Source organism: Acipenser ruthenus, chromosome 19, assembly GCF_902713425.1.
Source record: "Acipenser ruthenus chromosome 19, fAciRut3.2 maternal haplotype, whole genome shotgun sequence".
In the NCBI taxonomy this organism is placed as follows: Eukaryota; Metazoa; Chordata; class Actinopteri; order Acipenseriformes; family Acipenseridae; genus Acipenser; species Acipenser ruthenus.
Window position 1 is genome coordinate 14,772,686 of NC_081207.1, and position 27,620 is coordinate 14,800,305.

The window sequence follows — 27,620 nt, forward strand, 5'->3', positions numbered from 1 at the left end:
AATGTTTATCCTCAAGTGGGATATTTGCATTGCAGGCCGTGCAGGAGTGGAACCTGACTTGCCTGACATGGGTCTGGTGTTCTGCAAGGGCTGTGCACAGAACACAGCTTGCACTGCGCTCAAGCACTGATTAATAGTGCAACACCGTGCGCTCATCCACTAGCGCTGTAGTGGAGGGTACCGAACACCATGCGTACCAAGCAGCACTGTATGCCCGTGCACTAGTGTAGCAGTGGCACCGTGCACCGTGTGCACCATACACCGTGTACACCGAGTACCGTAGCACTATGTGCACCGAGTACAGTGCAGCACCGTGCGCTCTTGCGCTAGCTCCGTAGCAGTGGCCAATCACCGTGTACACCACATGCACCATGTGCACTGAGTACCGTGCAGCACCGTGCATTTGTGCACTAGCGTTTACAAGGCCCGACTCACCGAGGTGGGCGGGCCTACACAGCCGGCGAGGTCTACTCGACAGTGGGGATACGGCAAGGCCTAGCCCTGTGGAGAAACTGTGTACTCTCAGAAAGAAATAGACTCGACTAGACCACTCATGGGTGACTGCACAGGCAGTCGCTCACACACGACAGACAGATAACCACGCTAGCGAGGAAGCCGCTGAAAGACAGAAAGGCAAAAGACTTGGTCTTTTCAAAGTCGTTGATTCCGGGAAAGCGGTGAGCCAGCTTTCAGCACAAATAAGAACATAAGAAAGTTTACAAACGAGAGGAGGCCATTCAGCCCATCTTGCTCGTTTGGTTGTTAGTAGCTTATTGATCCCAGAATCTCATCAAGCAGCTTCTTGAAGGATCCCAGGGTGTCAGCATCAACAACATTGCTGGGGAGTTGGTTCCAGACCCTCACAATTCTCTGTGTAAAAAAGTGCCTCCTATTTTCTGTTCTGAATGCCCCTTTATCTAATCTCCATTTATGACCCCTGGTCCTTTTTTCTTTTTTCAAGTCAAAGAAGTCCCCCGGGTTGACATTGTCTATACCTTTTATGATTTTGAATGTTTGAATCAGATCGCCGCGTAGTCTTCTTTGTTCAAGACTGAATAGATTCAATTCTTTTAGCCTGTCTGCATACGACATGCCTTTTAAACCCGGGATAATTCTGGTCACTCTTCTTTGCACTCTTTCTAGAGCAGCAATATCCTTTTTGTAACGAGGTGACCAGAACTGAACACAATATTCTAGGTGAGGTCTTACTAATGCATTGTAGAGTTTTAACATTACTTCCCTTGATTTAAATTCAACACTTCTCACAATATATCCAAGCATCTTGTTAGCCTTTTTTATAGCTTCCCCACATTGTCTAGATGAAGACATTTCTGAGTTAACATAAACTCCTAGGTCTTTTTCATAGTTCCCTTCTTCAATTTCACTATCTCCCATATGATATTTATAATGCACATTTTTATTGCCCGCATGCAATACTTTACACTTTTCTCTATTAAATTTCATTTGCCATGTGTCTGCCCAATTTTGAATGCTGTCTAGATCATTTTGAATGACCTTTGCTGCTTCAACAGTGTCTGCCACTCCTCCTATTTTTGTGTCGTCTGCAAATTTAACAAGTTTGCTTACTATATCAGAGTCTAAATCATTAATGTAGATTAGGAATAGCAGAGGACCTAATACTGATCCCTGTGGTACACCACTGGTTACCTCACTCCATTTTGAGGTTTCTCCTTGTCACAAAGACGGCCAGAGTGGGTGGCGTCAGACCAGAAGCAGGAAGGAATACAGAGACAGTGGTTGTGATGAGCTGAGTGCAATGGCTGCACTCAGCGTTTATTAACAAATAAAAGGTTTTAAACGGTACACAAAACAGGACACGGCACTATATGCCAAAGTAAAAAGACAAACAAAACGCACTAAACACAAACGGTGCTCGGAGACAAACAAACACGGTGAGTACACACACTTATCTTCACTTTTACGATCTTTAACTCTCCTCCCTCCCTCTCTCTCTCTCTCTCTCTCTCTCTCTCTCCCGTTCTCCTCTTCCGAACACCTAACCACAAGTGACTAAAACGTGCATCTATATATACTGTTGTGCTGGGATTCAATTACTAATTAATTACTCACTTGAATCCCAGCACGTGAATTCATTACGTGCAACCCCGTGCCACACATTATACACATTTTATCTGCACGTGAAGTGATGTGCCATCCTCGTGCCTAAATATAATTATACACTTTAAACACACATGAAACACAGACCCGTTTATATCCCGTGTACCAATCTATACACCAACATTAACATACGCACCCATACATACATACACAGAACACACAAATGCACACAGGGGCGGGGCACTTTGCCACATATACCCCCCCTTGTGCGCAGCACACATGGCCTCAACGGCCACCTCCCCCCTTAAATACCCAGCAGTCCAGGCCAAAGTCTCGGCCTGGGAAGGGAGGCTTCAGTGGGCCCATGGCTGGAAATGCTGTCAGCTCCCCTGCCGGTAGTGGCACGGCTGACAGCATGCTGGTCCCGTCCTGCAGCGAAAAAGCTGCGGGGGCAGGTGGTCCCCCGACCTCCCCCTTCTTCATAGCCGGCAGCTCCCTCCTGTGGGGCTCCGGCCACAAGAACTCCTGCAGCGAAACTGCTGCTGGGGAAAGTGGTCTCCAGACCTCCTCCCCCTTCTTCGTGGCCGGCAGCTCCCCTTTCTGGGGCTCCGGCCACCGTACTCCCTGCGGAGGTACGGGCAGCAGAGGCAGCTCCTGCTCCTCTGCTCCGGGCGGTGGCGGAGGCAGAGGCAGCTCCAGCTCCTCTGCTCCTGGCGGTGGTGGAGGCAGAGGCAGCTCCAGCTCCTCTGCTCCTGGCGGTGGTGGAGGCAGAGGCAGCTCCAGCTCCTCTGCTCCTTGTGGTGGTGGTGGCGGAGGCAGAGGCAGCTCCTGCTCCTCTGCTCCTTGCGGTGGTGGTGGCGGAGGCAGAGGCAGCTCCTGCTCCTCTGCTCCTTGCGGTGGTGGTGGCGGAGGCAGAGGCAGCTCCTGCTCCTCTGCTCCTGGAGGTGGTGGAGGCGGAGGCAGCTCCTGCTCCTCTGCTCCTTGCGGTGGTGGTGGCGGAGGCAGAGTCAGCTCCTGCTCCTCTGCTCCTGGAGGTGGTGGAGGCAGAGGCAGCTCCTGCTCCTCTGCTCCTGGAGGTGGTGGAGGCAGAGGCAGCTCCAGCTCCTCTGCTCCTGGCGGTGCTGGCTCCCTCTGCTGTGGCGGCTGGGCATGTGCGCGCCGTGCTGCCTTCAGCAGCATAGCGAGAGGCTGCTGGGGGACAACAGCATCCTGCCCTTCTCCCCCCCAAAAATTTTCAGGGGGTTGAGCCTGTAACCCCTCCCCTTCCAGCTCTTGGGGCTGAACCAGCAGGCATTTTCCCTCTGCTGGTGGCTTGGGTCCCAGGGCTGTGGAAGCCCCGACTTGCCTCCCTTTGGGCTGTGGACGCACCGACTCCTCCCTTTTGGGCTGTGGACGCACCGACTCCTCCCTTTTGGGCTGTGGACGCACCGACTTCTCCCTTTTGGACTGTGGACGCACCGACTCCTCCCTTTTGGGCTGTGGACGCACCGACTCCCCCCTCTTGGGCTGTGGACGTTCGGGCTCCCCCCACTCAGGCGTAGGACGTTCGGGCTCCTCCCACTCAGGCGTAGGACGTTCGGGCTCCTCCCACTCAGGCGTAGGACGTTCGGGCTCCTCCCACTCAGGCGTAGGATGTTCGGGCTCCTCCCACTCAGGCGTAGGATGTTTGGGCTCCTTCCACTCAGGCGTAGGACTTTCATTTATGGTTGCCTCCAGGTAGCTGAGGACAAACTCCACACCTTCCTCCAAGGTGTTTGGGGTGTGTTCCTCCTGATAGGCCTCCCATCTCTCACTGTCCATCATCCACAGGGCCCGGACGACTATGGGCAGAGACTGGGCCTCCAGCCCAGCATTCTCTAGGAACCAGCCCCGCAGTTTGATGGCGTCTTCTGCCATTGACTTTTTTTTTTTTTAATCCAGACGCCTCCTGGTCTGACGCTTGGAGGCGCGGCTATCCCACGATGACACCACGTGTCACAAAGACGGCCAGAGTGGGTGGCGTCAGACCAGAAGCAGGAAGGAATACAGAGACAGTGGTTGTGATGAGCTGAGTGCAATGGCTGCACTCAGCGTTTATTAACAAATAAAAGGTTTTAAACGGTACACAAAACAGGACACGGCACTATACGCCAAAGTAAAAAGACAAACAAAACGCACTAAACACAAACGGTGCTCGGAGACAAACAAACACGGTGAGTACACACACTTATCTTCACTTTTACGATCTTTAACTCTCCTCCCTCCCTCTCTCTCTCTCTCTCTCTCTCTCTCTCTCTCTCTCTCTCTCCCGTTCTCCTCTTCCGAACACCTAACCACAAGTGACTAAAACGTGCATCTATATATACTGTTGTGCTGGGATTCAATTACTAATTAATTACTCACTTGAATCCCAGCACGTGAATTCATTACGTGCAACCCCGTGCCACACATTATACACATTTTATCTGCACGTGAAGTGATGTGCCATCCTCGTGCCTAAATATAATTATACACTTTAAACACACATGAAACACAGACCCGTTTATATCCCGTGTACCAATCTATACACCAACATTAACATACGCACCCATACATACATACACAGAACACACAAATGCACACAGGGGCGGGGCACTTTGCCACACTCCTCTAATCAGTACTTTCTGTTTTCTACCTGTTAACCACTCCCTAATCCATGTGCATGCATTTCCTTGAATCCCTACTGCGTTCAGTTTCAGAATTAATCTTTTATGCGGGACTTTGTCAAAAGCTTTCAGGCAATCTAAATAAACCATGTCGTATGCTTTGCAGTTATCCGTTTTCAATGTTGCATCCTCAAAAAAGTCAAGTAGGTTAGTTAGACATGATCTCCCTTTCCTAAAACCATGCTGGCTGTCTCCCAGGATATTGTTACCATATAGGTAATTTTCCATTTTGGATCTTATTATAGTTTCCATAAGTTTACATATAATAGATTGCAGGTGCCTGTTTGGCCAAGAGCTCCAGGACCTGGGCCATCTGGGCTTTGAGGTCCATAATGTCCCTCGCCTACCTGGAACGCTTCACCCTTCTCGCCTGTGGAGATGGGGAGCAACTACGGGAGGCCTGCGCATCGAGGATGTCCAGCAGGGGTTCCTGGGACAGGTCATGGAGGAGGGGCTCTGGGGCTCCAAGAGCCGCCGACGGTCCGGCCACCGAGGACGCGGAACTGAAAAGCTGCACAGATGCTGCAGGCCACGTTTCTCTCGATTGCCAAGGTGGCATGTTGGATGCCCAAGCACCGCGCACAGAGTGTATGTTTATCCTCAAGTTGGATATTTGCATTGCAGGCCGTGCAGGAGTGGAACCTGACTTGCCTGACATGGGTCTGGTGTTCTGCAAGGGCTGTGCACAGAACACAGCTTGCACTGCGCTCAAGCACTGATTAATAGTGCAACACCGTGCGCTCATCCACTAGCGCTGTAGTGGAGGGTACCGAACACCATGCGTACCAAGCAGCACTGTATGCCCGTGCACTAGTGTAGCAGTGGCACCGTGCACCGTGTGCACCATACACCGTGCACACCGAGTACCGTAGCACTATGTGCACCGAGTACAGTGCAGCACCGTGCGCTCTTGCGCTAGCTCCGTAGCAGTGGCCAATCACCGTGTACACCACATGCACCATGTGCACTGAGTACCGTGCAGCACCGTGCATTTGTGCACTAGCGTTTACAAGGCCTGACTCACCGAGGTGGGCGGGCCTACGCAGCCGGTGAGGTCCACTCGACAGTGGGGATGCGGCAAGGCCTAGCCCTGTGGAGAAACTGTGTACTCTCAGAAAGAAATAGACTCGACTAGACCACTCATGGGTGACTGCACAGGCAGTCGCTCACACACGACAGACAGATAACCACGCTAGCGAGGAAGCCGCTGAAAGACAGAAAGGCAAAAGACTTGGTCTTTTCAAAGTCGTTGATTCCGGGAAAGCAGTGAGCCAGCTTTCAGCACAAATAAGAACATAAGAACACAAGAAAGTTTACAAACGAGAGGAGGCCATTCAGCCCATCTTGCTCGTTTGGTTGTTAGTAGCTTATTGATCCCAGAATCTCATCAAGCAGCTTCTTGAAGGATCCCAGGTTGTCAGCATCAACAACATTGCTGGGGAGTTGGTTCCAGACCCTCACAATTCTCTGTGTAAAAAAGTGCCTCCTATTTTCTGTTCTGAATGCCCCTTTATCTAATCTCCATTTGTGACCCCTGGTTTCTTTTTTCAAGTCAAAAAAGTCCCCTGGGTCAACATTGTCTATACCTTTTAGGATTTTGAATCTTCTTTATTCAAGACTGAATAGATTCAATTATTTTAGCCTGTCTGCATACGACATGTCTTTTAAACCCAGGATAATTCTGGTTGCTCTTCTTTGCACTCTTTCTAGAGCAGCAATATCCTTTTTGTAACGAGGTGACCAGAACTGAACACAATATTCTAGGTGAGGTCTTACTGATGCATTGTAAAGTTTTAACATTACTTCCCTTGATTTAAATTCAACACTTCTCACAATATATCCGAGCATCCCCACATTGTCTAGATGAAGACATTTCCGAGTCAACATAAACTCCTAGGTCTTTTTCATAGTTCCCTTCTTCATTTTCAGTATCTCCCATATGATATTTATAATGCACAGTTGTATTGCCTTTGTGCAATATTTTGCACTTTTCTCTATTAAATGTCATTTGCCATGTGTCTGCCCAGTTCTGAATGCTGTCTAGATCATTTTGAATGACCTTTGCTGCTGCAACAGTGTTTTCCACTCCTCCTATTTTTGTGTTGTCTGCAAATTTAACAAGTTTGCTTACTATACCAGAAACTAAATTATTAATGTAGATTAGGAATAGTAGAGGACCTAATACGGATCCCTACACCACTGGTTACCTCGCTCCATTTTGAGGTTTCTCCTCTAATCAGTACTTTCTGTTTTCTACATGTTAACCACTCCCTAATCCATGTGCATGCATTTCCTTGAATCCCTACTGCTTTCAGTTTGAGAATTAATCTTTTATGCGGGACTTTGTCAAAAGCTTTCTGGAAATCTAAATAAACATTGTCGTATGCTTTGCAATTATCCATTGTCAATGTTGCATCCTCAAAAAAGTCAAGCAGGTTAGTTAGACACGATCTCCCTTTCCTAAAACCATGCTGACTGTCTCCCAAGATATTGGTCCATGTGGCGGAGTGTCCCGCCCCTATGTATTTATTTATTATTATTTGTATTTGTTTGCGGCGCGGATAAAAGCGCTGCGTCTTTTGTTATTGTTTTTGTATATTTAAAAACCCTGTGAGGATGTGTGACTGATCAGCTACTGATTATTTAACTAGCGGGCAGACTGTGGCCGAGGGGTAATAGGATAATTAACAGCCAGTTAACCCCTTGGCCAGAGTATAAGAACCTGCAGCTGTCCGTGCTGCAGGGTTGGGTGTACAGAGAGGAGGTACGGGGAGATAGAGAGGAGACAGAAAATAACAATTGCTAAAACGTGCTGGATTAGCCAGCACGACACTTACTTGTTTGTCTGTTCATTCGTTTGGCCCTCGTGCCCTTTGGTTTCTGTTTTGCTGTTTTGTTTAAATCATTTATTTTGTTTATTAATAAAATCAGCTGAACGCCGTTGCGTTCAGTTTCACCCGCCCATCCATTGTTTTGGTTCAGTTACTTCCTGGTCCGTGACGTCACCACACCTCACCACTGCAAACCATCCTGCCACATTACCATATAGGTAATTTTCCATTTTAGATCTTATTATAGTTTCCATAAGTTTACATATAATAGAAGTCATTCTTATTGGTCTGTAGTTACCTGGTTACCTTGGTTTTAGCCCCCTTAGCAATATTGATTTCTATCTCTCTCTCTTGGCCTTTCTAACTTCCTTTTTGACTTGTATTTGCAGTTCCAAGTACTCTTTCTGTATACTTTGTTTTTGGTCCCATTTTGGCCATTTTGTTTTAGATTTAGATTTGTCTACTTTTGGGATGTAATTGTTTTGCACCTCTAGTACTACATTTTTAAAAAAACTGCCATCCTTTTTCTGTGGATGTTTTCTCTATTTTACTCCAATCTACTTCTGTTAGTCCCTGTTTCATACCTTCATAGTTTGCTTTTCTAAAATTGTAAACCTTAGTTTTAATCATTACTTTTGGGGTTTTAAAAATACTTCAGATGAGACCATGTTGTGGTCTGAGTTTCCCAATGGCTCTCTGACCTCTGTTTTAGTTATTCTGTCTTCGTTATTTGAAAAGACTAAATCAAGGCATGCCTCCCCTTTAGTTGGTGCCTTGACAAATTGCGTTAGGAAGCAGTCATTTGTCATTTCCACCATTTCAATTTCGTCCGTCGTGCTCCCCACCGGGTTCTCCCATTTTATATACGGGGGAAGTTGAAATCCCCCATTAGTATGGCTTCTCCTTTTCTACATGCATTTCTAATGTCATTGTATAACAGATTATTTTGCTTGGCTTCTGAATTTGGCAGTCTATAGCATGCTCCTATTATTATGCCCTTTGAATTTTTGTCCATTATTCTGACCCATATTGATTCGGTGTTGTTTTTTTTTGTCCAGATTTAACACCTGGGCTTCAAGACTATTTCTTATGTATAGTGCTACCCCTCTGCCTCTTCTGTCCTGCCTGTCTTTCCTATACAGTGTGTACCCACTAATATTATATTCGTCTCCATCACTCTCAGACAACCAAGTTTCTGTAACACCTATCACATCGTAGTTACTTGTTAGTGCAGTAGCTTCAAGTTCTAACATTTTGTTTCTGTGACTTCTAGCATTAAGATAAATACATTTAATAGTTGTCTTACCTGAGTTGTTGCCCTTGTTTTGATGTGGTCTCCCTTCTGTTTTTTTGTTTTCTCCCCCCTTCTTTCTAGTTTAATTTACAATTACTACCCAGGTGCAGGGGATAATTAAACAATAAAACAATATACAAAACTAATTAAACAATAAACCAAACTAACAAAAATGTGCCTGCGCACATGTCTTACGCAGGGAGGATTTTAATCCCCCTCCCTGCCATGTTACACTCCCCCCCTGCTGTCTTTTCAAGACACCGGCCATTCGACGGCCACCTCCCTCCACCCTTAAAAGACCACCCACACTTAAGTCCAGCAATGTCAATTTTCGCCCTTTTCCACGGGCGGGCTTGAGGGTGGGTTGGTCCCTCCGGCGTTTCCAGGGAGGGACCTAGGATCGATGAGGAGGGACCCAGATGGCTTGTCCAGGGCGACCACAGCGCAGGCCGGTGACCGAGATCCATGACTGGCAGGCAGAGGCGCGTGGCTGTGGACCTGCGCAGCGACGTCTTGAATCTCAGGGGGAGTGGAGCAGTAGGTAGGGGGAACGGAGCAACCAGCAGGGGGAGCACCAGCGACATCTGCCTTTTGCGCAGTGACGTCTTCCTCCTGCGCAGCGACGTCTGGGATTCCAGGGGGAGTGTAGCAAGTGACCAGGCAAGTGACTGTGCCTGGCTGTACTGCGATCTGGGAGCCAGGTCAAGCAGAGGGAGGTCTGGACATTCCGGCCTGGTGTCCACACTGCCGGGACAAGGGACCTCCCATGGCAACGCCGGACTGGCTTGCAGGGATGGCGGCACGTCCTCCCCCTTGACTTCTTGTGGTGGCTCTGGCAACGGTGGCTCCTCCCCTCTGGGCTCTGAAAGCGGCGACTCCTCCCCTCTGAGCTCTGGAAGCGGCAAATCCTCCCCTCTGGGCTCTGGAAATGGCGGCTCCTCCCCTCTGGGCTCTGGAAGCAGCGGCTCCTCCCCTCTGGGCTGTGGAAGCGGCGGCTCCTCCCCTCTGGGCTCTGAAAGCGGCAGCTCCACCTCCCACTTGTGGAGCAGCAGGTCCAGCTGTGGGCTCTGGCTCCAGCAGCCCTAACTCCACTCTCCATCTCCTTGTCTGCTCCTTCTGAGCAGCGGCGTTTCTTTTGATCTGTTCGATCAAATCTTTAAAATCCATTTTAACTGGGTCGTAGAGGCGCCAACACGCTGCCACCATATGTAATACGATTGCACCTCTCGGGTTCGTTGCCCCTTTAAAATCAGACCCAGGACTCAGAAAATGGATTTTGAACTGCGCTGATGCGCTATTTTTAATTCACAAAAACAAAACACAAAATAAACACCTAGCTCTTAAATTAGCACTAACTAACCACAAACGGGAACCTAACTAACATGCAGGACAACCGTTTACCTGCCCAACAACAAAACACTGTTCTGTAAACTTACACTTTTTCTGTAAACTTTCACGACTGCTTGGAAGCAGAGCACCCCTTCTGCCTCCTTCTCCTCAGCAGCCCTCAGCAGACTGACTGCTTCTCTCTTATACCCTGCACCTGGTCCTAATTTACAATTACTACCCAGGTGCAGGGGATAATTAAACAATAAAACAATTAACAAAACTAATTAAACAATAAACCAGACTTACGCAGGGAGGATTTTAACCCCCTCCCTGCTATGTTACAATATATATATATATATATATATATATATATATATATATATAATCTACCTATTATGTGTCCATTTTTAATGTGGATGAAGAAAGATGCAATAGAAAGATTCAATCTGAAGCAATCTGCAACCTTGCAACTAGTCATTGCTAGGGGCAGTATTCCAGCTTTAATGGGAAGAAATTGGTTGAAGCACATTCGTTTAGACTGGGGGAGCATTTTTCAAAAGCACAGCACAACTGACTTCAGAACAAGCATTAGAAAAACAGAGCAGTGTTCAAGGAAGGTTTGGGGACTATTAAAGAATTCAAAGCTGACATAATAATGAAACCTGATGCCAAGCCACGCTTGCACAAGGCCCGCCCTGTACCCTCTGCACTGAAGGAAAGGGTTGACAAGGAGCTGAATAGGCTTGAAGTGGAAGGCATTATTTAAAAAATGGATCAAAGCCAATGGGCCGCCTCGATAGTAGTGGTACCAAAAGCAGATAAGACACTGTGTATATGCCAAGACTATAAGGTCACTGTTAATTAGTGTAGAGGAAGAGCCATACCCCCTTCCTACAGCTGAGGATTTGTTCGCCACATTAGTGGAAAGTGCTTCTCTAAATTGGAGCTGTCTCACACATACCAGCAATTAGAACTTGATGAAGAGTCCAAACAGTACTTGGTTGTAAACACACATAAGGGCTTGTATCGTTACAACCGTCTGTCTTATGGAGTTTTGAGTGCCCCAGCCATATTTCAATCAGTGATGGACCAGATCCTGCAAGGACTGGAGCATGTAACCTGCTTCTTAGATGATAATAATAATAATAATAATAATAATAATAATAATAATAATAATAATAATAATATCTTGATCACTGCAGAAACAGAAGAGAAGCATTTGTAAACACTGAATGAAGTACTGACCCGGTTAGAACGCTATGGAATCCAGGTGAAACTTGCAAAGTGCAGTTTCATGCAAACCAGTGTGGAGTATCTGGGACACCAAATTGATGCAGAAGGCCACACCCAACCAAAGGAAAGGTGTCCACTATTAGGAAGCTCCCAAACCTCAGAATGTGACTGAACTCCAGTCATTTCTTGGCCTACTGAATTATTATGGACGTTTTTTGGCTCAACTCTCCACAGTGCTACACCCCCTCCATGAATTACTACAGTGCAACACAACCTGGCAATGGACCAAGACATGTGATGAAGCTTTCAGCAAGTGTAAGCAAATGCTGCTTAAAAGCCAAGCGCTGGTTCATTATGATACAAAAAGCATGTGATGCATCGCGGTGTGGTGTTGGAGCTCTGATTTCACATGTCTTCAAAAGTGGGGAAGAAAGACCCATTGCTTTTGCATCCAGAACGCTCAGTTCTAGAGAAAGAAATTACGCACAAATCAAAAAAAAGAGGCCCTAGCCATAATATTTGGGGAGAAGAAATTTCACATATATTTGTATGGCTGCAGATTCACGCTGGTTACAGACAACAACACAATTTTGTCTCGGGTATTGGACTGTACCCTAAATGGCTGGCCAAACCAAGGGGACAGTGAAGTCGTGCGTCCATATTTTAGCAGAAACGAAGTTTTCAACTTGTGTGCTCTGGGGACGAAGAGTGATCATACGAGTGATCATACGATGTGATAGGTGTTACAGAAACTTGGTTGTCTGAGAGTGATGGAGACGAATATAATATTAGTGGGTACACACTATAGGAAATACAGGCAGGATAGAAGAGGCGGAGGGGTAGCGCTATACATAAGAAATAGTCTTGAAGCCCAGGTGTTAAATCAGGACAAATAAAACAATGCAGAATCACTATGGGTCAGAATAATGGACAAAAATTCTAAGGGCATAATAATAGGAGCAAATTCAGACGCTGAGCAAAATAATCTGTTATACAATGACATTCGAAATGCGTGTAAAAAGGAGAAGCCATACTAATAGGGGATTTCAGCTTCCCCCGTATAAAATGGGAGAACCTGGTGGGGAGCACGACGGACGAAATTGAAATGGTGGAAATGACAAATGACTGCTGCCTAACGCAATTTGTCAAGGCACTGACTAGAAGGGAGGCATGCCTTGATTTAGTCTTTTCAAATAACGAAGACAGAATACCTAAAACAGAGGTCAGAGAGCCATTGGCAAACTCAGACCACAACATGGTCTCATCTGAAGTATTTTTTAAAACCCCAAAAGTAATGACTAAAGTTAAGGTTTATAATTTTAGAAAAGCAAACTATGAAGGTATGAAACAGAGACGAACAGAAGTAGATTGGAGTAAAATAGAGAAAACATCCACAGAAAAAGGATGGCTGTTTTTTAAAAATGTAGTACTAGAGGCGCAAAACAATTACATCCCAAAATTAGACAAATCTAAATCTAAAACAAAATGGCCAAAATGGTTTAATAGATCAATTAAAATAAATATTCAGAGAAAAAAGGCACTTTACAGAGCATTTAAAAGGGACCAAGAACAAAGTACACAGAAAGAGTACTTGGAACTGCAAACACAAGTCAAAAGGAAGTTAGAAAGGCGAAGAGAGAGAGATAGAAATGAACATTACTAAGAGGGCTAAAGCCAATTCCAAAAGGTTTTTCCAATATTATAATAGCAAGAGAACATTCAAAGAGGAGGTAAAATGTCTAAGAGATACAAATGGCAAAATCATAGATGATGAGAAAAAATAGCAAATATATTAAATGATTACTTTTCACAGGTTTTTACAAAGGAGGACACGGACAACATGCCCGACATGTCGACCTGTTCCTATCCAATTTTAAATAACTTTAGCATAACAGAGGCAGAAGTGTTAAAGGGACTAGGAGCGCTTAAAATAAACAAATCCCCTGGGCCCCCCAATAGTACTCAAAGAAATAAAAGAACTTATTTACAAACCGCTAACCATGATTATGCAACAGTCTCTTGACACAGGGGTTGTACCGACAGACTGGAGAATTGCAAACGTAATACCGATCCACAAAAAGGAAGAGAAAACTGAACGAGGTAACTACAGACCAATAAGCCTGACTTCTATTATATGTAAACTTATGGAAACTATAATAAGATCCAAAATGGAAAATTACCTATATGGTAACAGTATCCTGGGAGACAGTCAGCATGGTTTTAGGAAAGGGAGATCGTGTCTAACTAACCTACTTGACTTTTTTGAGGCTGCAACATCGACAATGGATATCTGCAAAGCATGTGACATGATTTATTTAGATTTCCAGAAAGCTTTTGACAAAGTCCCGCATAAAAAATTAATTCTCAAACTGAATGCAGTAGGAATTCAAGGAAATGCATGCACATGGATTAGGGAGTGGTTAACATGTAGAAAACAGAAAGTACTGATTAGAGGAGAAACCTCAAAATGGAGCGAGGTAACCAGTGGTGTACCACAGGAATCAGTATTAGGTCCTCTGCTATTCCTAATCTACATTAATGATTTAGATTCTGGTATAGTAAGCAAACTTGATAATTTGCAGACGACACAAATATAGGAGGCGTGGCAAACACTGTTGCAGCAGCAAAGGTCATTCAAAATGATCTAGACAGCATTCAGAACTGGGCAGACACATGGCAAATGACATTTAATACAGAAAAGTGTAAGGTACTGCATGCAGGCAATAAAAATGTACATTATAAATATCATATGGGAGTGTGGCAAAGTGGTGAGTGGATACAGGTGAGTGCAGTGCAGATACAAATCACACGGACGATTACTAACAGGTGCAAGGGTGTTTATTGATAAATTACTACAATGTCCAGAGCCTTAATACAAAACACCTGTAAATAATAATGCTGGAAGTGATTACAGCGGCGTGTATCACTTCGGTTTTGTAAAATCCCATGGGTTTGATCCGCAACCAAAAAGTCCAGTTTTATCACCCACACAAAACACAAAGACACAGACACAGTTCCTACGGTGCGTGATTTAAGTGGTTTCTCAGCTGGTTCTCCAACACCACGTAGCAATTGCTTCTTATAATTTATCTCCTCACTCTCTCCTGTTCCTTCGCCCTGAACACATGACCCAGAGTGAATGAAACATGCATCTATATATACAATTGTGCTGGGATTCAATTACCAATTAATTATTCACTTGAATCCCAGCACGTGAACTAATCTGTGAAAACCCAGTGCTCACATATTAAGTACTTTAAATGCACGTGAAGTGCAATCCCCATGCCTAAATACAATTATACATTTTAAACACTCGTGCTCATTACCCACATTATATCCTGTGTACCAACTACAATACACCAACATTAACACATGCAACATACAAAAATACACACGGGGCGAGGTACATTGCCACATATTCCCCCCCCCTTGTGCACAGCACACATGGCCTCAATGGCCACCTCCCCCCTTAAAATCCCAAAAGTCTCGCTCAAAGTCCAGGCCAAGAACAGGGACTTTAAGGGGTTCATGGGTGGCAATGTTCCCAGTAGCCGGGTTGCTACTGGCAATGCTGTCTCCTCCCGCTGTAACCCTGGCAGCGGAAAGGCTGGGGGGGCAGGTGGTCCCCTGACCTCACCCTTTTTTGTAGCCGGCAGATCTCCCCCGTGGGGCTCAGGCCACAGCACTTACTTCAGCACAAGTGTTGCAGTGGGAGCAGGTCTCCTGACCTCCCCCACGATCTCGGGTAGCGAAACTGCTGCTGAGGTTGGTGGTCTCCAGACCCCGCCCCCTTCGTGGCCGACAGCTTCCCTTGGAGCAACAGGCAGCCCCAGGCAATGCAAGGCAGGCATCCTTGGGCGAAGTGAGGCTGGCATCCTTGGGCGGTGCGAGGCAGGCATCCCCGGGCGGTGACGTGAAGGCATCCCTGGACGATGGCCAACTCCGCTTTAGATCCTCTCCCTCGGGTGGTGGAGGTAGCTCCAGCTCCTCTGCTGGTGATGATGGACGCAGTACTCTTGGACGCAGTACTCTTTCTGGCCTGAGTCTTGGGGGCGCTGTTATCCCGCTTCTGACAACCACGTATGACAGGCTAGCTGCAGGGATTACGTCAGGCCAGAAAGAATCACACACAGACAACTAACTACTGTTAAACCCCCTTATGTCAGCAAACCTTTAATGTCTGCAAAATTTATGGGCAGTGTGTTCTTGGCAGGTTTTACGACCAAGGGGAGCCCTGTGACAGACATGCATTTGGTGCGTGAGACAAGTTCACATACTTAGCCACGCACTATATCTCACATACTGTATCACACACTGAGCTGTTTTTCATTTGCCATTTTTTGAAAACTGTTGCGCAAATTCTGGTGAGAAGGTAAATAAGTGCAAGGTATTTTTGTCATTTGTAGCGAATACGAACATCTGATTTTCGTGTCTGAATACATGTAAAAAATATTCGTTCGAATATTCGTATATTTGTCGATATATATATATATATATATATATATATATATATATATATATATATATATATATATATATATATATATATATAGCTTTGTCTTAAAGGAGATACGACTGCAGTTTACAAAAATGAAATACAATGAAAAGTTTGTTTTACAGACGTGCTCAAATTTGTTGGTACCCTTACAGCTCATTGAAATAATGCTTCATTCCTCCTGAAAAGTGATGAAATTAAAAGCTATTTTATCATGTATACTTGCATGCCTTTGGTATGTCATAGAATAAAGCAAAGAAGCTGTGAAAAGAGATGAATTATTGCTTATTCTACAAAGATATTCTAAAATGGCCTGGACACATTTGTTGGTACCCCTTAGAAAAGATAATAAATAATTGGATTATAGTGATATTTCAAACTAATTAGTTTCTTTAATTAGTATCACACATGTCTCCAATCTTGTAATCAGTCATTGAGCCTATTTAAATGGAGAAAAGTAGTCACTGTGCTGTTTGGTATCATTGTGTGCACCACACTGAACATGGACCAGAGAAAGCAAAGGAGAGAGTTGTCTGAGGAGATCAGAAAGAAAATAATAGACAAGCATGGTAAAGGTAAAGGCTACAAGACCATCTCCAAGCAACTTGATGTTCCTGTGACAACAGTTGCAAATATTATTAAGAAGTTTAAGGTCCATGGAACTGTAGCCAGCCTCCCTGGGCGCGGCCGCAAGAGGAAAATCGACCCCTGATTGAACAGAAGGATAGTGCGAATGGTAGAAAAAGAACCAAGGATAACTGCCAAAGAGATACAAGCTGAACTCCAAGGTGAAGGTACGTCAGTTTCTGATCGCACCATCCGTCGCTTTTTGAGCGAAAGTGGGCTCCATGGAAGAAGACCCAGGAGGACTCCACTTTTGAAAGAAAAACATAAAAAAGCCAGACTGGAATTTGCTAAAATGCATATTGACAAGCCACAATCCTTCTGGGAGAATGTCCTTTGGACAGAGGAGTCAAAACTGGAGCTTTCTGGCAAGTCACATCAGCTCTATGTTCACAGACGAAAAAATGAAGCTTTCAAAGAAAAGAACACCATACCTACAGTGAAACATGGAGGAGGCTCGGTAATGTTTTGGGGCTAATTTGCTGCACCTGACACAGGGTGCCTTGAATCTGTGCAGGGCACAATGAAATCTCAAGACTATCAAGGCATTCTGGAGCGAAACATACTGCCCAGTGTCAGAAAGCTCTGTCTCAGTCGCCGGTCATGGGTCCTCCAACAGGATAATGACCAAAAACACACAGCTAAAAGCACCCAAGAATGGATAAGAACAAAACATTGGACTATTCTGAAGTGGTCTTCTATGAGTCCTTATCTGAATCCTATCGAACATCTATGGAAAGAGCTGAAACTTGCAGTCTGGAGAAGGCACCCATCAAACCTGAGACAGCTGGAGCAGTTTGCTCAGGAAGAGTGGGCCAAACTACCTGTTAACAGGTGCAGAAGTCTCATTGAGAGCTACAGAAAACGTTTGATTGCAGTGATTGCCTCTAAAGGTTGTGCAACAAAATATTAGGTTAGCGGTCCCATCATTTTTGTCCATGCCATTTTCATTTGTTTTCTTATTTACAATATTATGTTGAATAAAAAATCAAAAGCAAAGTCTGATTTCTATTAAATATGGAATAAACAATGGTGGATGCCAATTACTTTTGTCAGTTTCAAGTTATTTCAGAGAAAATTGTGCATTCTTCGTTTTTTGTGGAGGGGTACCAACAAATTTAAGCACGTCTGTATTTGTAGCCTACACGTCAAAAGGTTTAATGATTCGGTACGCTGAAGACGGGCTTTTGTCCGAAACACTGATTTTTTAAATAATTTAACCCTTTGTGCACATGCTGCCAGGTCAGACTACTGTGGCACCTACACCCTATTGATGGCGTTATGGCAGGTGTTACAATTTTTTGTCTCCTGTACATTTTCTTGAAGCAGAGAACCTCCACAAGTATAAAAACAACCTTATCGACTGAACCCCAGTAATTCCGCCTTCCTACTAAAACTCGGCCCCAGTAAGACATTTTCTTTCTCCGATTGGGTAGAGCCGAAGTCACAGTATATTTTCCTTTCTGATTGGCTGTTAGGAGCCAAGAGGTGCGTGAAAGGCAAGCCCCTATTAATCCCGCCTGTCCGTTGACAGCACTGGCAGCGATTGCTTTACACACGTATTGATTTCAAATAGGCACGCCCGACCCTTGATCAGAGTTGTCCCTTCTGTTGTCAATCTAGATCTCTGCTCTACGATTGATCAAGTCAATCTGAGGAGGCGGGACAGGTGTGATATTGTTGTTTTGCTTTCCGACATTTTGGGAGTCTGAAAAATAATATATGTTTGTTTGACTGTTATGGGTACATATTAAATGAATGAATGACATTTAAAAACAATAGAGCCAAATTAAACGTTTCGCCAGCCAGTGCAAATATAGAATTCGGTTACCTTATCAGAAAGAAATCTGACCTTGTCCCTTGTCAGATTGTTTACCTTCCACTTAGGCAAGGCAGTTTTTCAGCTGTAGAGACAAGCTTCCTCCCCCTTGAAACCTGCTGGTCACAGCATCTGTGTCACTCTGTGAGCCCAATACAATGGAACAGAATAGATAAGATAAGATAAGAACAGAATAGGCATGCTTCTGTAATGACTGCTTATTATAGGCGGTTATAATTAGAATGATAAAAAAAATTAAAAAAATGAATACTACAGAAATAAATATCCACACCATGCATTCATTCTTATCGCACTGCCTCTAGCATAATGTGTTTTTTTTTTCCTGTGAATCAACCTGTGTAGCCACAAATTGAGAAGATACCCTTCCTATCCCACTTTCCATCCCCCGCCTCATCTCCCACACCCTCTGTCTCTCACACAGCTTTCTCAAGTCCATAATGAACTGGCAGTACAAGCGCAGCCTGCCTTTCGAGGTGCGGAGAGCAGAGGGGGAGAAAATACGAGCCAAGTACCCGGACAAAATCCCAGTGAGTGTTTGTGTGCCATCAGATACAGGATCTAATAAACACCTCTGTTCTATTGGAGCAGCCCTTTCCTGGCCTGCAGCCTGACTCTGTTGTACGCAGTGGAATACACTATCGATGCTCTCAGTACTCTGTATTGCTGGTGCGCTCAGTACAGCACAATTATATGTTAATTACAGCACTGTTAGAAACTCAGTCTAGCCCTGCACCCAGTTCTGGCTGATTTATTTAACAGGCGCCTGATTGATGAAACACCTGACTCCTCTTTAAAAAATATTTTTGTACTGTAGTTGGGTTCTGAAATCCAGGGCTGGGTGCAGGCTAGTGTGCGCTTCTCACTGTGTAAATGGTGTGTTATAGTCTTATATATATTTTGAATGTGGTCACACAGGCATTTACCTATGTACAGGGCGGTACAGAGAGGCCACTTAACACTAAAACTAATTCTCAGCTGATACACTGGTCAGGTACAAATGCCTTGTGTCTTTTTGTCTCTTTAGGTCATAGTGGAAAAGGCACCTAAATCTCGTGTTGCAGAACTGGATAAAAAGAAGTACTTGGTGCCTTCCGATTTAACAGGTAACACGTTCCCTATTGATCCTTATAAACTCTTCCATGAGTAGGTTTAATAGCAGGGGAACAACAAAGGAAAGGACCCTATTCCCACTGCAGCACCCTGGCAGTGCCAGTGAGCTCTGTGCATTATTGCTTTACAGTGCAATGTATTGGAATGCTGCAATATTTCATTTATGGAGTGTCGATACGATACCATGCACAGTATCATGATATTCAATACTATCACGATACTTTGGATCTTATGTCCATTACATGTTAAATGGCTGCCAAATTCCATTTTTTGCAAGTGCGAAATGCATAAGAGGCTAAGGCCCAGAACACACCAGCGCGTCGCTTCTATTTTGATGCGCGGTAGACAGTACCACACCAACACGTATATACCCAAGTGTCAATTTCCTTTCCTGTGGAAAAAAAAACAAGCAACTATTTCAAGTGAAAAACAACTGTCCAATTGGCAAAATAAATATGTCTGTGTTTTGGGAAGACTCCCTTGAAACCTCAACAGAAGAGGAGGAGGAGAAGAAGAAGAGATTATTTTATTATTAACACTAGAAGCCCTGTGTCATTTTGGCAGATTTTGGTTTTAAAATGTAATTTTCTCCAGTCGTGTAACACATTTGGGGCTGTGAGTTTGTGTACCTTTCTGTATGTATGTGTTTAGTGTTGGTATAATTTGTATGGGGAAATGGGTTTATTGTGTGTCGTTTTGGAGTTGATTTGTTTAATTACATTTATTGTTTACAGACGGGCGCTTGATTGAGACTTGCTGCCTGCTAGGCTTGCTTGAGGGGAAGGGCAGCAAGTGATTGGCTGTGCTGGACCTCAATTAGCAGGTGGGCGGGTCTTGACCGAGTGTCCGTCAGTTCAAAAACATCCGCGGGAGATGACTCGGGGCAACTGCAACGCCATGCCAGAGGGGAGCGGCGTATACTCGGGAGGAGAGGGTCCGCTCGGCAGGAATGACCACTACGCCACCCTGAGACTGCAAGCGGTGCTTGGTAAGGCAATGACCAGCCAAGGCTGTATGAAGCAGCAGGAGTCGTTGTATGAATACCGGCTCATGAGTAGGTTAGTTAGGGGATAGTGGTCCTATGTGATGTATAGCGAGGGTTACGTAGTGTATCCGGTTCCTGGAGCGGGACGCCTCGTTTTAAGGCTAACGCTCGCCCTCTGGGGCACCTTTTATTTGTAGTTTTTGTACTGTGTTTTATTTTGCCTTTTGTACAGCTTGCTGTATGTGTCCTCTGTGCGTTACCATGGCTGGTAACGTCACAAGACCACCTTTACTTTCGTTTCTGTATTAATAAGTCCTGCGCGCCTGTGCCAACGTTTCAACTCCACCCCCAGTTGTCTCTCTGTACTTTGTAAACAGCGGCTATCCACGCACGTGACGTAACACCCTGTCACAGTATGTATTAAATAGTCTCACAAAGCATGAAACGCGCTAGTGCAGAAATAAAGGATATATATTACATTATACCTAAAAGCCCCGGAAGCAGTCACATTAACAGCCACACAGAAAAGAATTGTATTGTGATTATACATAACGGTATTCTACTTTATTATTTTTATTCACCAGTTCGCAATGTGTTTAGCTGTAATCAGATTAGTCTCTACTCTCTGCCTGAGTGAATGACTGACAGTCTATTGTTTTCAATCAGCCTTTGAACGCTGGCGTCTGCTTGCCAGCTGCGCTGCTTTGGTCAGTCAATTAGCATTTGGACTAGTGAAAATAAATACCAGAGACCGTGGAGTTTTACAACGCAACAAAATATGGAGTTGATGTTTTGGATCAGATGGCACGGAAGTATTCCGTGAAAGCTGGTTCCTGGCGGTGGTCTGTTCAGGTGTTTTACAATGTATTGGACCTAACAGCCATCAACTCCTGGGTACTTTACAAAGAATGCACGGAGAAGAATTTACCAAGGAGAGAATATATTTTACCGTTAGCACAGCAACTTCGCAAGAAGCATTTGAAACAGAGGGAGACTGCCAAGCGTGTACCCACAGCTGAAACTGGCAACCCCGCTGAGAGCCGCAAGAGACGCCAATGCCAGGTTGGCAAGTGCAATAAAAATAAAACTTCAGACAGCTGTGCCCTGTGCAGAAAGCGCATTATCTGTGTTGATTGTGAACCGCCTTAGACTGAAGGTAAAGGAATACCCTTTTGTCGAAAAAAAATAAAAATAAACTAGAGTTGCGAGCAACTTTACAGCTTCCAAGCAGTTATCGTGAAATTTAAGCGCATTGGTTATTATAAATGAAGCGTTATCATCACAACTGTGCTAACTGTGTCAATTTTGGCCCACATATTGGAATTATTGGTTAGTAGACTATGTAAATTGTATTTCTGCACACAAAATTCTAAATAGTATGCAGTCATATAGACTTTGAAAATAATGCATATAAGAGGCTCTTTGTTTGAGTTTGAGTGTGTGTGTGCGTGTGTGAGCGTGTGGTGCCCTATTCTTCATTTTGCAATATAAAATAAAGTCTACAGCATGTATTGGTTTTTGTATATTTTAATGCCACTATCATTTAATGTGCATTTTTTTTAAAGCAATAGAAAGTGATAATAGTGTAACGATTAGCTATCAGGGGTGCCTGGCAAATACACAATTCACCATATTTAATTGTGACCAAACCGCTACTAGGACATAACATGTGCACGTTTTATGAGTAACACCACTCCAATCCTATGCCGAGGAATTATAAACAGGACAGAGGAGAGAAGAAGCTGGAACAGAACCCAGAGAGACAGTACAAATTGAGCAGTTATTGTACTCTGCAGGTAACAGACCTTTTGAAGAGTTGGCTCAAATACAGAACAAATTATTTCATAATAAATTACATCCAAAGTTATATTATAGCACTCAATAGTTAACCATCTGGCCCAACAAACATTATATCCGGCTGAATCAAAAACATCATATTGCACACTTGATAAACTCATTATAGTTTGCACATAAATAGTAATTATTGCACATCAATAGTAGCCCAGTTATATTAAGAAGAACATAAGAACATAAGAAAGTTTACAAACGAGAGGAGGCCATTCAGCCCATCTTGCTCGTTTGGTTGTTAGTAGCTTATTGATCCCAGAATCTCATCAAGCAGCTTCTTGAAGGATCCCAGGGTGTCAGCTTCAACAACATTACTGGGGAGTTGGTTCCAGACCCTCACAATTCTCTGTGTAAAAAAGTGCCTCCTATTTTCTGTTCTGAATGCCCCTTTATCTAATCTCCATTTGTGACCCCTGGTCCTTGTTTCTTTTTTCAGGTCAAAATCCTTTTAGGATTTTGAATGTTTGAATCAGATCGCCGCATAGTCTTCTTTGTTCAAGACTGAATAGATTCAATTCTTTTAGCCTGTCTGCATACGACATGCCTTTTAAACCCGGGATAATTCTGGTTGCTCTTCTTTGCACTCTTTCTAGAGCAGCAATATCCTTTTTGTAGCGAGGTGACCAGAACTGAACACAATATTGTAGGTGAGGTCTTACTAATGCATTGTAGAGTTTTAACATTACTTCCCTTGATTTAAATTCAACACTTCTCACAATATATCCGAGCATCTTGTTGGCCTTTTTTATAGCTTCCCCACATTGTCTAGATGAAGACATTTCTGAGTCAACATAAACTCCTAGGTCTTTTTCATCATTCCCTTCTTCAATTTCATTATCTCCCATATGATATTTATAATGCACATTTTTATTACCTGCATGCAGTGCTTTACACTTTTCTCTGTTAAATTTAATTTGCCATGTGTCTGCCCAGTTCTGAATGCTGTCAAGATCATTTTGAATGACCTTTGCTGCTGCAACAGTGTTTGCCACTCCTCCTATTTTAGTTACATCCTCAAATTTAACAAGTTTGCTTACTATCCCAGAATCTAAATCATTAATGTAGATTAGAAATAGCAGAGGACCTAATACTGATCCCTGTGGTACACCACTGGTTACCTCACTCCATTTTGAGGTTTCTCCATTTTGAGGTTTCTCCTCTAATCAGTACTTTCTGTTTTCTACCTGTTAACCACTCCCTAATCCATGTGCATGCATGAATCCCTACTGCGTTCAGTTTGAGAATTAATCTTTTATGCGGGACTTTGTCAAAAGCTTTCTGGAAATCTAAATAAACCACGTTGTATGCTTTGCAATTATCCATTTTCAACGTTGCATCCTCAAAAAAGTCAAGTAGGTTAGTTAGACACGATCTCCCTTTCCTAAAACCATGCTGACTGTCTCCCAGGATATTGTTACCATATAGGTAATTTTCCATTTTGGATCTTATTATAGCTTCCATAAGTTTACATATAATAAAAGTCAGGCTTATTGGTCTGTATTACAAAATATGCAGAAAATGCTCTCCTAACTTATTTTCCTGTCCTATCTGTTGGTTAGTTTGCAAGATCTGAACAAAACATGCAAAAAACAAAACAAAAAAATGATGCACATTTATTATTGTTGTTGTGCTTTAGATTTTATATTTTGTATTGCACAAATATTTCTGGGCATTTAGGTCTTATTATATACAGCATATTCTGTAGTGAACCATAATGATCCATTTGTATATTTGGGCTACGGTAACGGTTCGTGTTATGGAGTCTGTCGCACTCACAAGTTAATGTCAGTGATTATTATTATTGATAGTTGAAACTTCACTGAGTAATAAGATATGAAGTATTCTGTGTTGATTCTGTCGTGTTATTGTATTACACAGTGAGACGCTCCATTGAACTATAACCAGCGGCTCATATATGTAATGTAACTCGAAAAATACAAGTTTGGACTCTTTAATGTACAAAATTATATTACTGTACACACTTTCACACCGGAGGCACGAACATATCACAATATTGTTATTATTTTTAGCTTTACTTTACTTTGTTGTGTGTTGGCATTCCTAATTAAAATAAAATTGTGTTCATGACTGAAATTGAATAAGTATGGCTTCATTTTTTTTTATTTTTAATAGCGGTATTTATATATTGTTGTCAACTAGATTTTATTGTAGCTTTTTCTGCGATTTTATCAAATCCTTATTCTCTTCCCGAGTAAAATTTAGAGTCCTGTGTTTCTTTGCCACAACTAAATCGAGTTTATACGCCATAATTAAAAACATGTATATTTTGGTGACAGTTACCTGAAGCTCGAGCTGTAACCTGCTCTATTCAGACTCGATCAGTCGTTTATGGATAATATTGTCTCTAGATAGGATTTCCTAACTAATGTTAGGATAGGGGGAGACACTTAGGAAATTGTAGGCACTGCTGACTTAGGAAATGCTTCTGTAAAGTTAGGAAAAATCCTATCCAAACCATGAAAGATAAGATAAGAAAGCAAGTTAGGAAATTGTTCTGTAATACGGCCCCAGATGTGCTGGAGTTGACGGACATCAACGACAATGACGGGCCTGCATATTGGCAACTTTTGACATCATTTTTTTAAAATTTGAGAGGCACTGCGGCAAGTGGCTTGGGCACAACCTTCTATGTTTGCAATAAATTCAAATGTTTTATTTTTTTTGTTATACAATTACAGTATCTCCACCATTAGTAGTTCTTAACACAACAGTAGGTCTACTAGTGATGTTTTATCATCTTTTCCCATCTGTATGAAACATACATGGTTACTTTTGAGGAACAGTTTATACTTAAAAAAAATAAAAATAATAAAAAAAAATGTTGTGTCAAATCACCCAAACAACAATTCCATCAAAACAAAGTGTACGATTTTTTTTTTTCCTGTACTAGTCATTTGAACTTCACTGTTTGTGGCACAACTGTAAGCCTGCTGAATACTATCCCCCATTGAACAATGCCATCTATTTATTTCACAAAGCAATTTACGCTCAACAGCATTCTTTTTTTAAGCAGTTAAAAAAAAATTTGAATATGTACAGGCAAACACTTTTTTTTTAAACAAAAAGTAAAAAAAAGAAAAAAATATTCTGCTGTTTACAAAACTGATGCTTTAGTTTAAGTATTATTATTATTATTATTATTATTATTATTATTATTATTATTATTATTATTATTTATTTCTTAGCAGATGCCCGTACTCAGGGCGACTTACAGTCGTAAACAAAAAATACATTTCAAGAATCACAGTACAAGTATTAATACAATTAAGAGCAAGATAAAATACAATGATTTCAGTTCTAGTAAGTACAAGTATATGACAAAATAAGATTCAATATCGGAGCAGATAACAGTGTCAGTGATAGTTACATCAGGATACGATTAAATTCAAAATACTGCAGATTGAATAACACTTGTGGCAGATTACAGTACAGTACTTTGTAAAGTACAGGATTAACCCTTTGCAGTCCATTTATTAAGTGCGTGTCAGACGCGTCAGATCCAATTTATTTTCACACGCGCAATTAATTTTAGACGCGCTGTTTAAAAGTATTTTTCTCCACAGTCAAATGGATTTAAAAGGCCCTGCATATCAACAAAGCACTCACTATGCATCTCCAGCCCTGCCCCACCCTTTCTATCACTATAGCTTTCACATATGCTAAGAAATAAATAATAATAATAATAATAATAATAGGCGTACATACCGATCAATCATCTCCTGATCACTCGTTTTATCACCAAACTCCTTAATAATGCGATCCAAGTCATTATTTTATTACTATAACATCTCAAAAAAGCTCTGCAAATGTCTGTGATATTCTCTGTGTGCTGATTCAGTAACAGCCAGCTTGTTTCCTTATGGCCGCCCCTATCTGATGCCAGGGGCAAGTATGACTATTCATGAGATACGCCGTTTTTTTTTTTTTTTTTTTTTCGGCTTGTCTCGGCTCCTATCGCTCCCACTTGGCCATTGAATGGTTATCTCGGCTTTTTCCATCGAAAAAACGACTAGAAACCCGTTTTTTGCATTTTTTTGATGATGTCGGACAGGGTCCGACATTGGACCGCAAAGGGTTAAATGCAGTAAAATAGGGAACAGATAAGTGCAAGTAAAGCACATTAAGGAAGAGTGATAAAGTGTCCACAGGTAAAAGAGGAGTTCTACAGGTGCTGGCTGAAGAGGTGAATCTTGAGGAGGCGCCGGAATGTGGTCAGGGACTGGGCAGTCCTGACATCTGTAGGAAGGTCATTCCACCACTGCGGGGCGAGGGTGGAGAAGGAGCAGGCTCTGGAGGCAGGGGAGCGTAGAGGAGGTACTGTCAGTCTTCTAGTGCAGGAGGAGCGGAGAGGTCGAGTGGGGATGTAGGGAGAGATGAGGGTCTGGAGGTAGCTGGGTGCAGTCTGGTCAAGGCATCTGTAGGCGTGTACAAGAGTCTTGAACTGGATGCGAGCAGTGATCGGGAGCCAGTGTAGTTGCATTGGAGAAGCGTGGCAGAGAGAACACCAGGCGAGCAGCGGAGTTCTGGATGAGCTGGAACGGATGGGTGGGGGACTTGGGGGGCCAGCCAGGAGGGAGTTGCAGTATTCTAGAGTACCAGGGCCTGGACCAGGAGCTGGGTGGCGTAGTTGGTGAGGAAGGGTCGGATTCTTCGTATGTTGCTCAGGAAGAATTGGCAAGTGCATGCCAGAGTGGAGATGTGCTGGGAATACGAGAGGCAGGGGTCCAGGGTGACTCTGAGGTTCTTAGCTGAGGAGGAGAGAGTGTGGTAGATTCCAGAGGAATGGAGATAGAGAGATCAGAGCGGGTGTAGAGAGAGAACAGGAGAGGACCCAAGACTGACCCTTGGGGGACTCCTGTTGAGAGAGGGTGAGGTGTGGAGGTTGCTCCACGCCAGGTTACCTGGTAAGTGCTGTTGGAGAGGTAGGACAGTGCCAGAGATTCCCAGGTCAGCAAGAGAGGATAGTAGAATAGAGTGATCGACTGTGTCAAAGGCAGCAGAGAGGTTGAGGAGAATTAGGACAGAGGAGAGAGAGGCAGCTTGGGCAGAGTTTAGTGAATTAGTGACAGACAGGAGGGCAGTTTCAGTGGAGTGAGCAGAACGGAAGCCAGATTGGAGAGGGTCGAGCAGAGAGTCGTTGGACAGGAAAGCAGAGATCTGGCGGTGTACTGCTTGCTTGAAGGTTTTGGAGAGGAAGGGTAGGAGGGAGACAGGACGGTAACTCTGGTGGGAGGTGGGGTCGAGGGT

At 43.7% G+C, this 27,620-nt stretch overlaps 1 protein-coding gene across 2 annotated transcripts in view; it reads left to right on the forward strand.

Annotated features, from left to right (window-relative positions):
• Nucleotides 1-27,620, forward strand: part of LOC117424538 (gamma-aminobutyric acid receptor-associated protein-like) — a 62,061-nt gene that overhangs the window by 17,193 nt on the left and 17,248 nt on the right. For both annotated transcript variants that reach the window (XM_058992542.1, XM_034040963.3), the window contains 2 exons: nucleotides 18,831-18,936; nucleotides 19,434-19,512. In XM_058992542.1, the coding sequence (XP_058848525.1) occupies nucleotides 18,847-18,936; nucleotides 19,434-19,512 (169 nt within the window). In that variant the 5' untranslated portion in view covers nucleotides 18,831-18,846. The remainder of the gene's footprint in view (nucleotides 1-18,830; nucleotides 18,937-19,433; nucleotides 19,513-27,620) is intronic.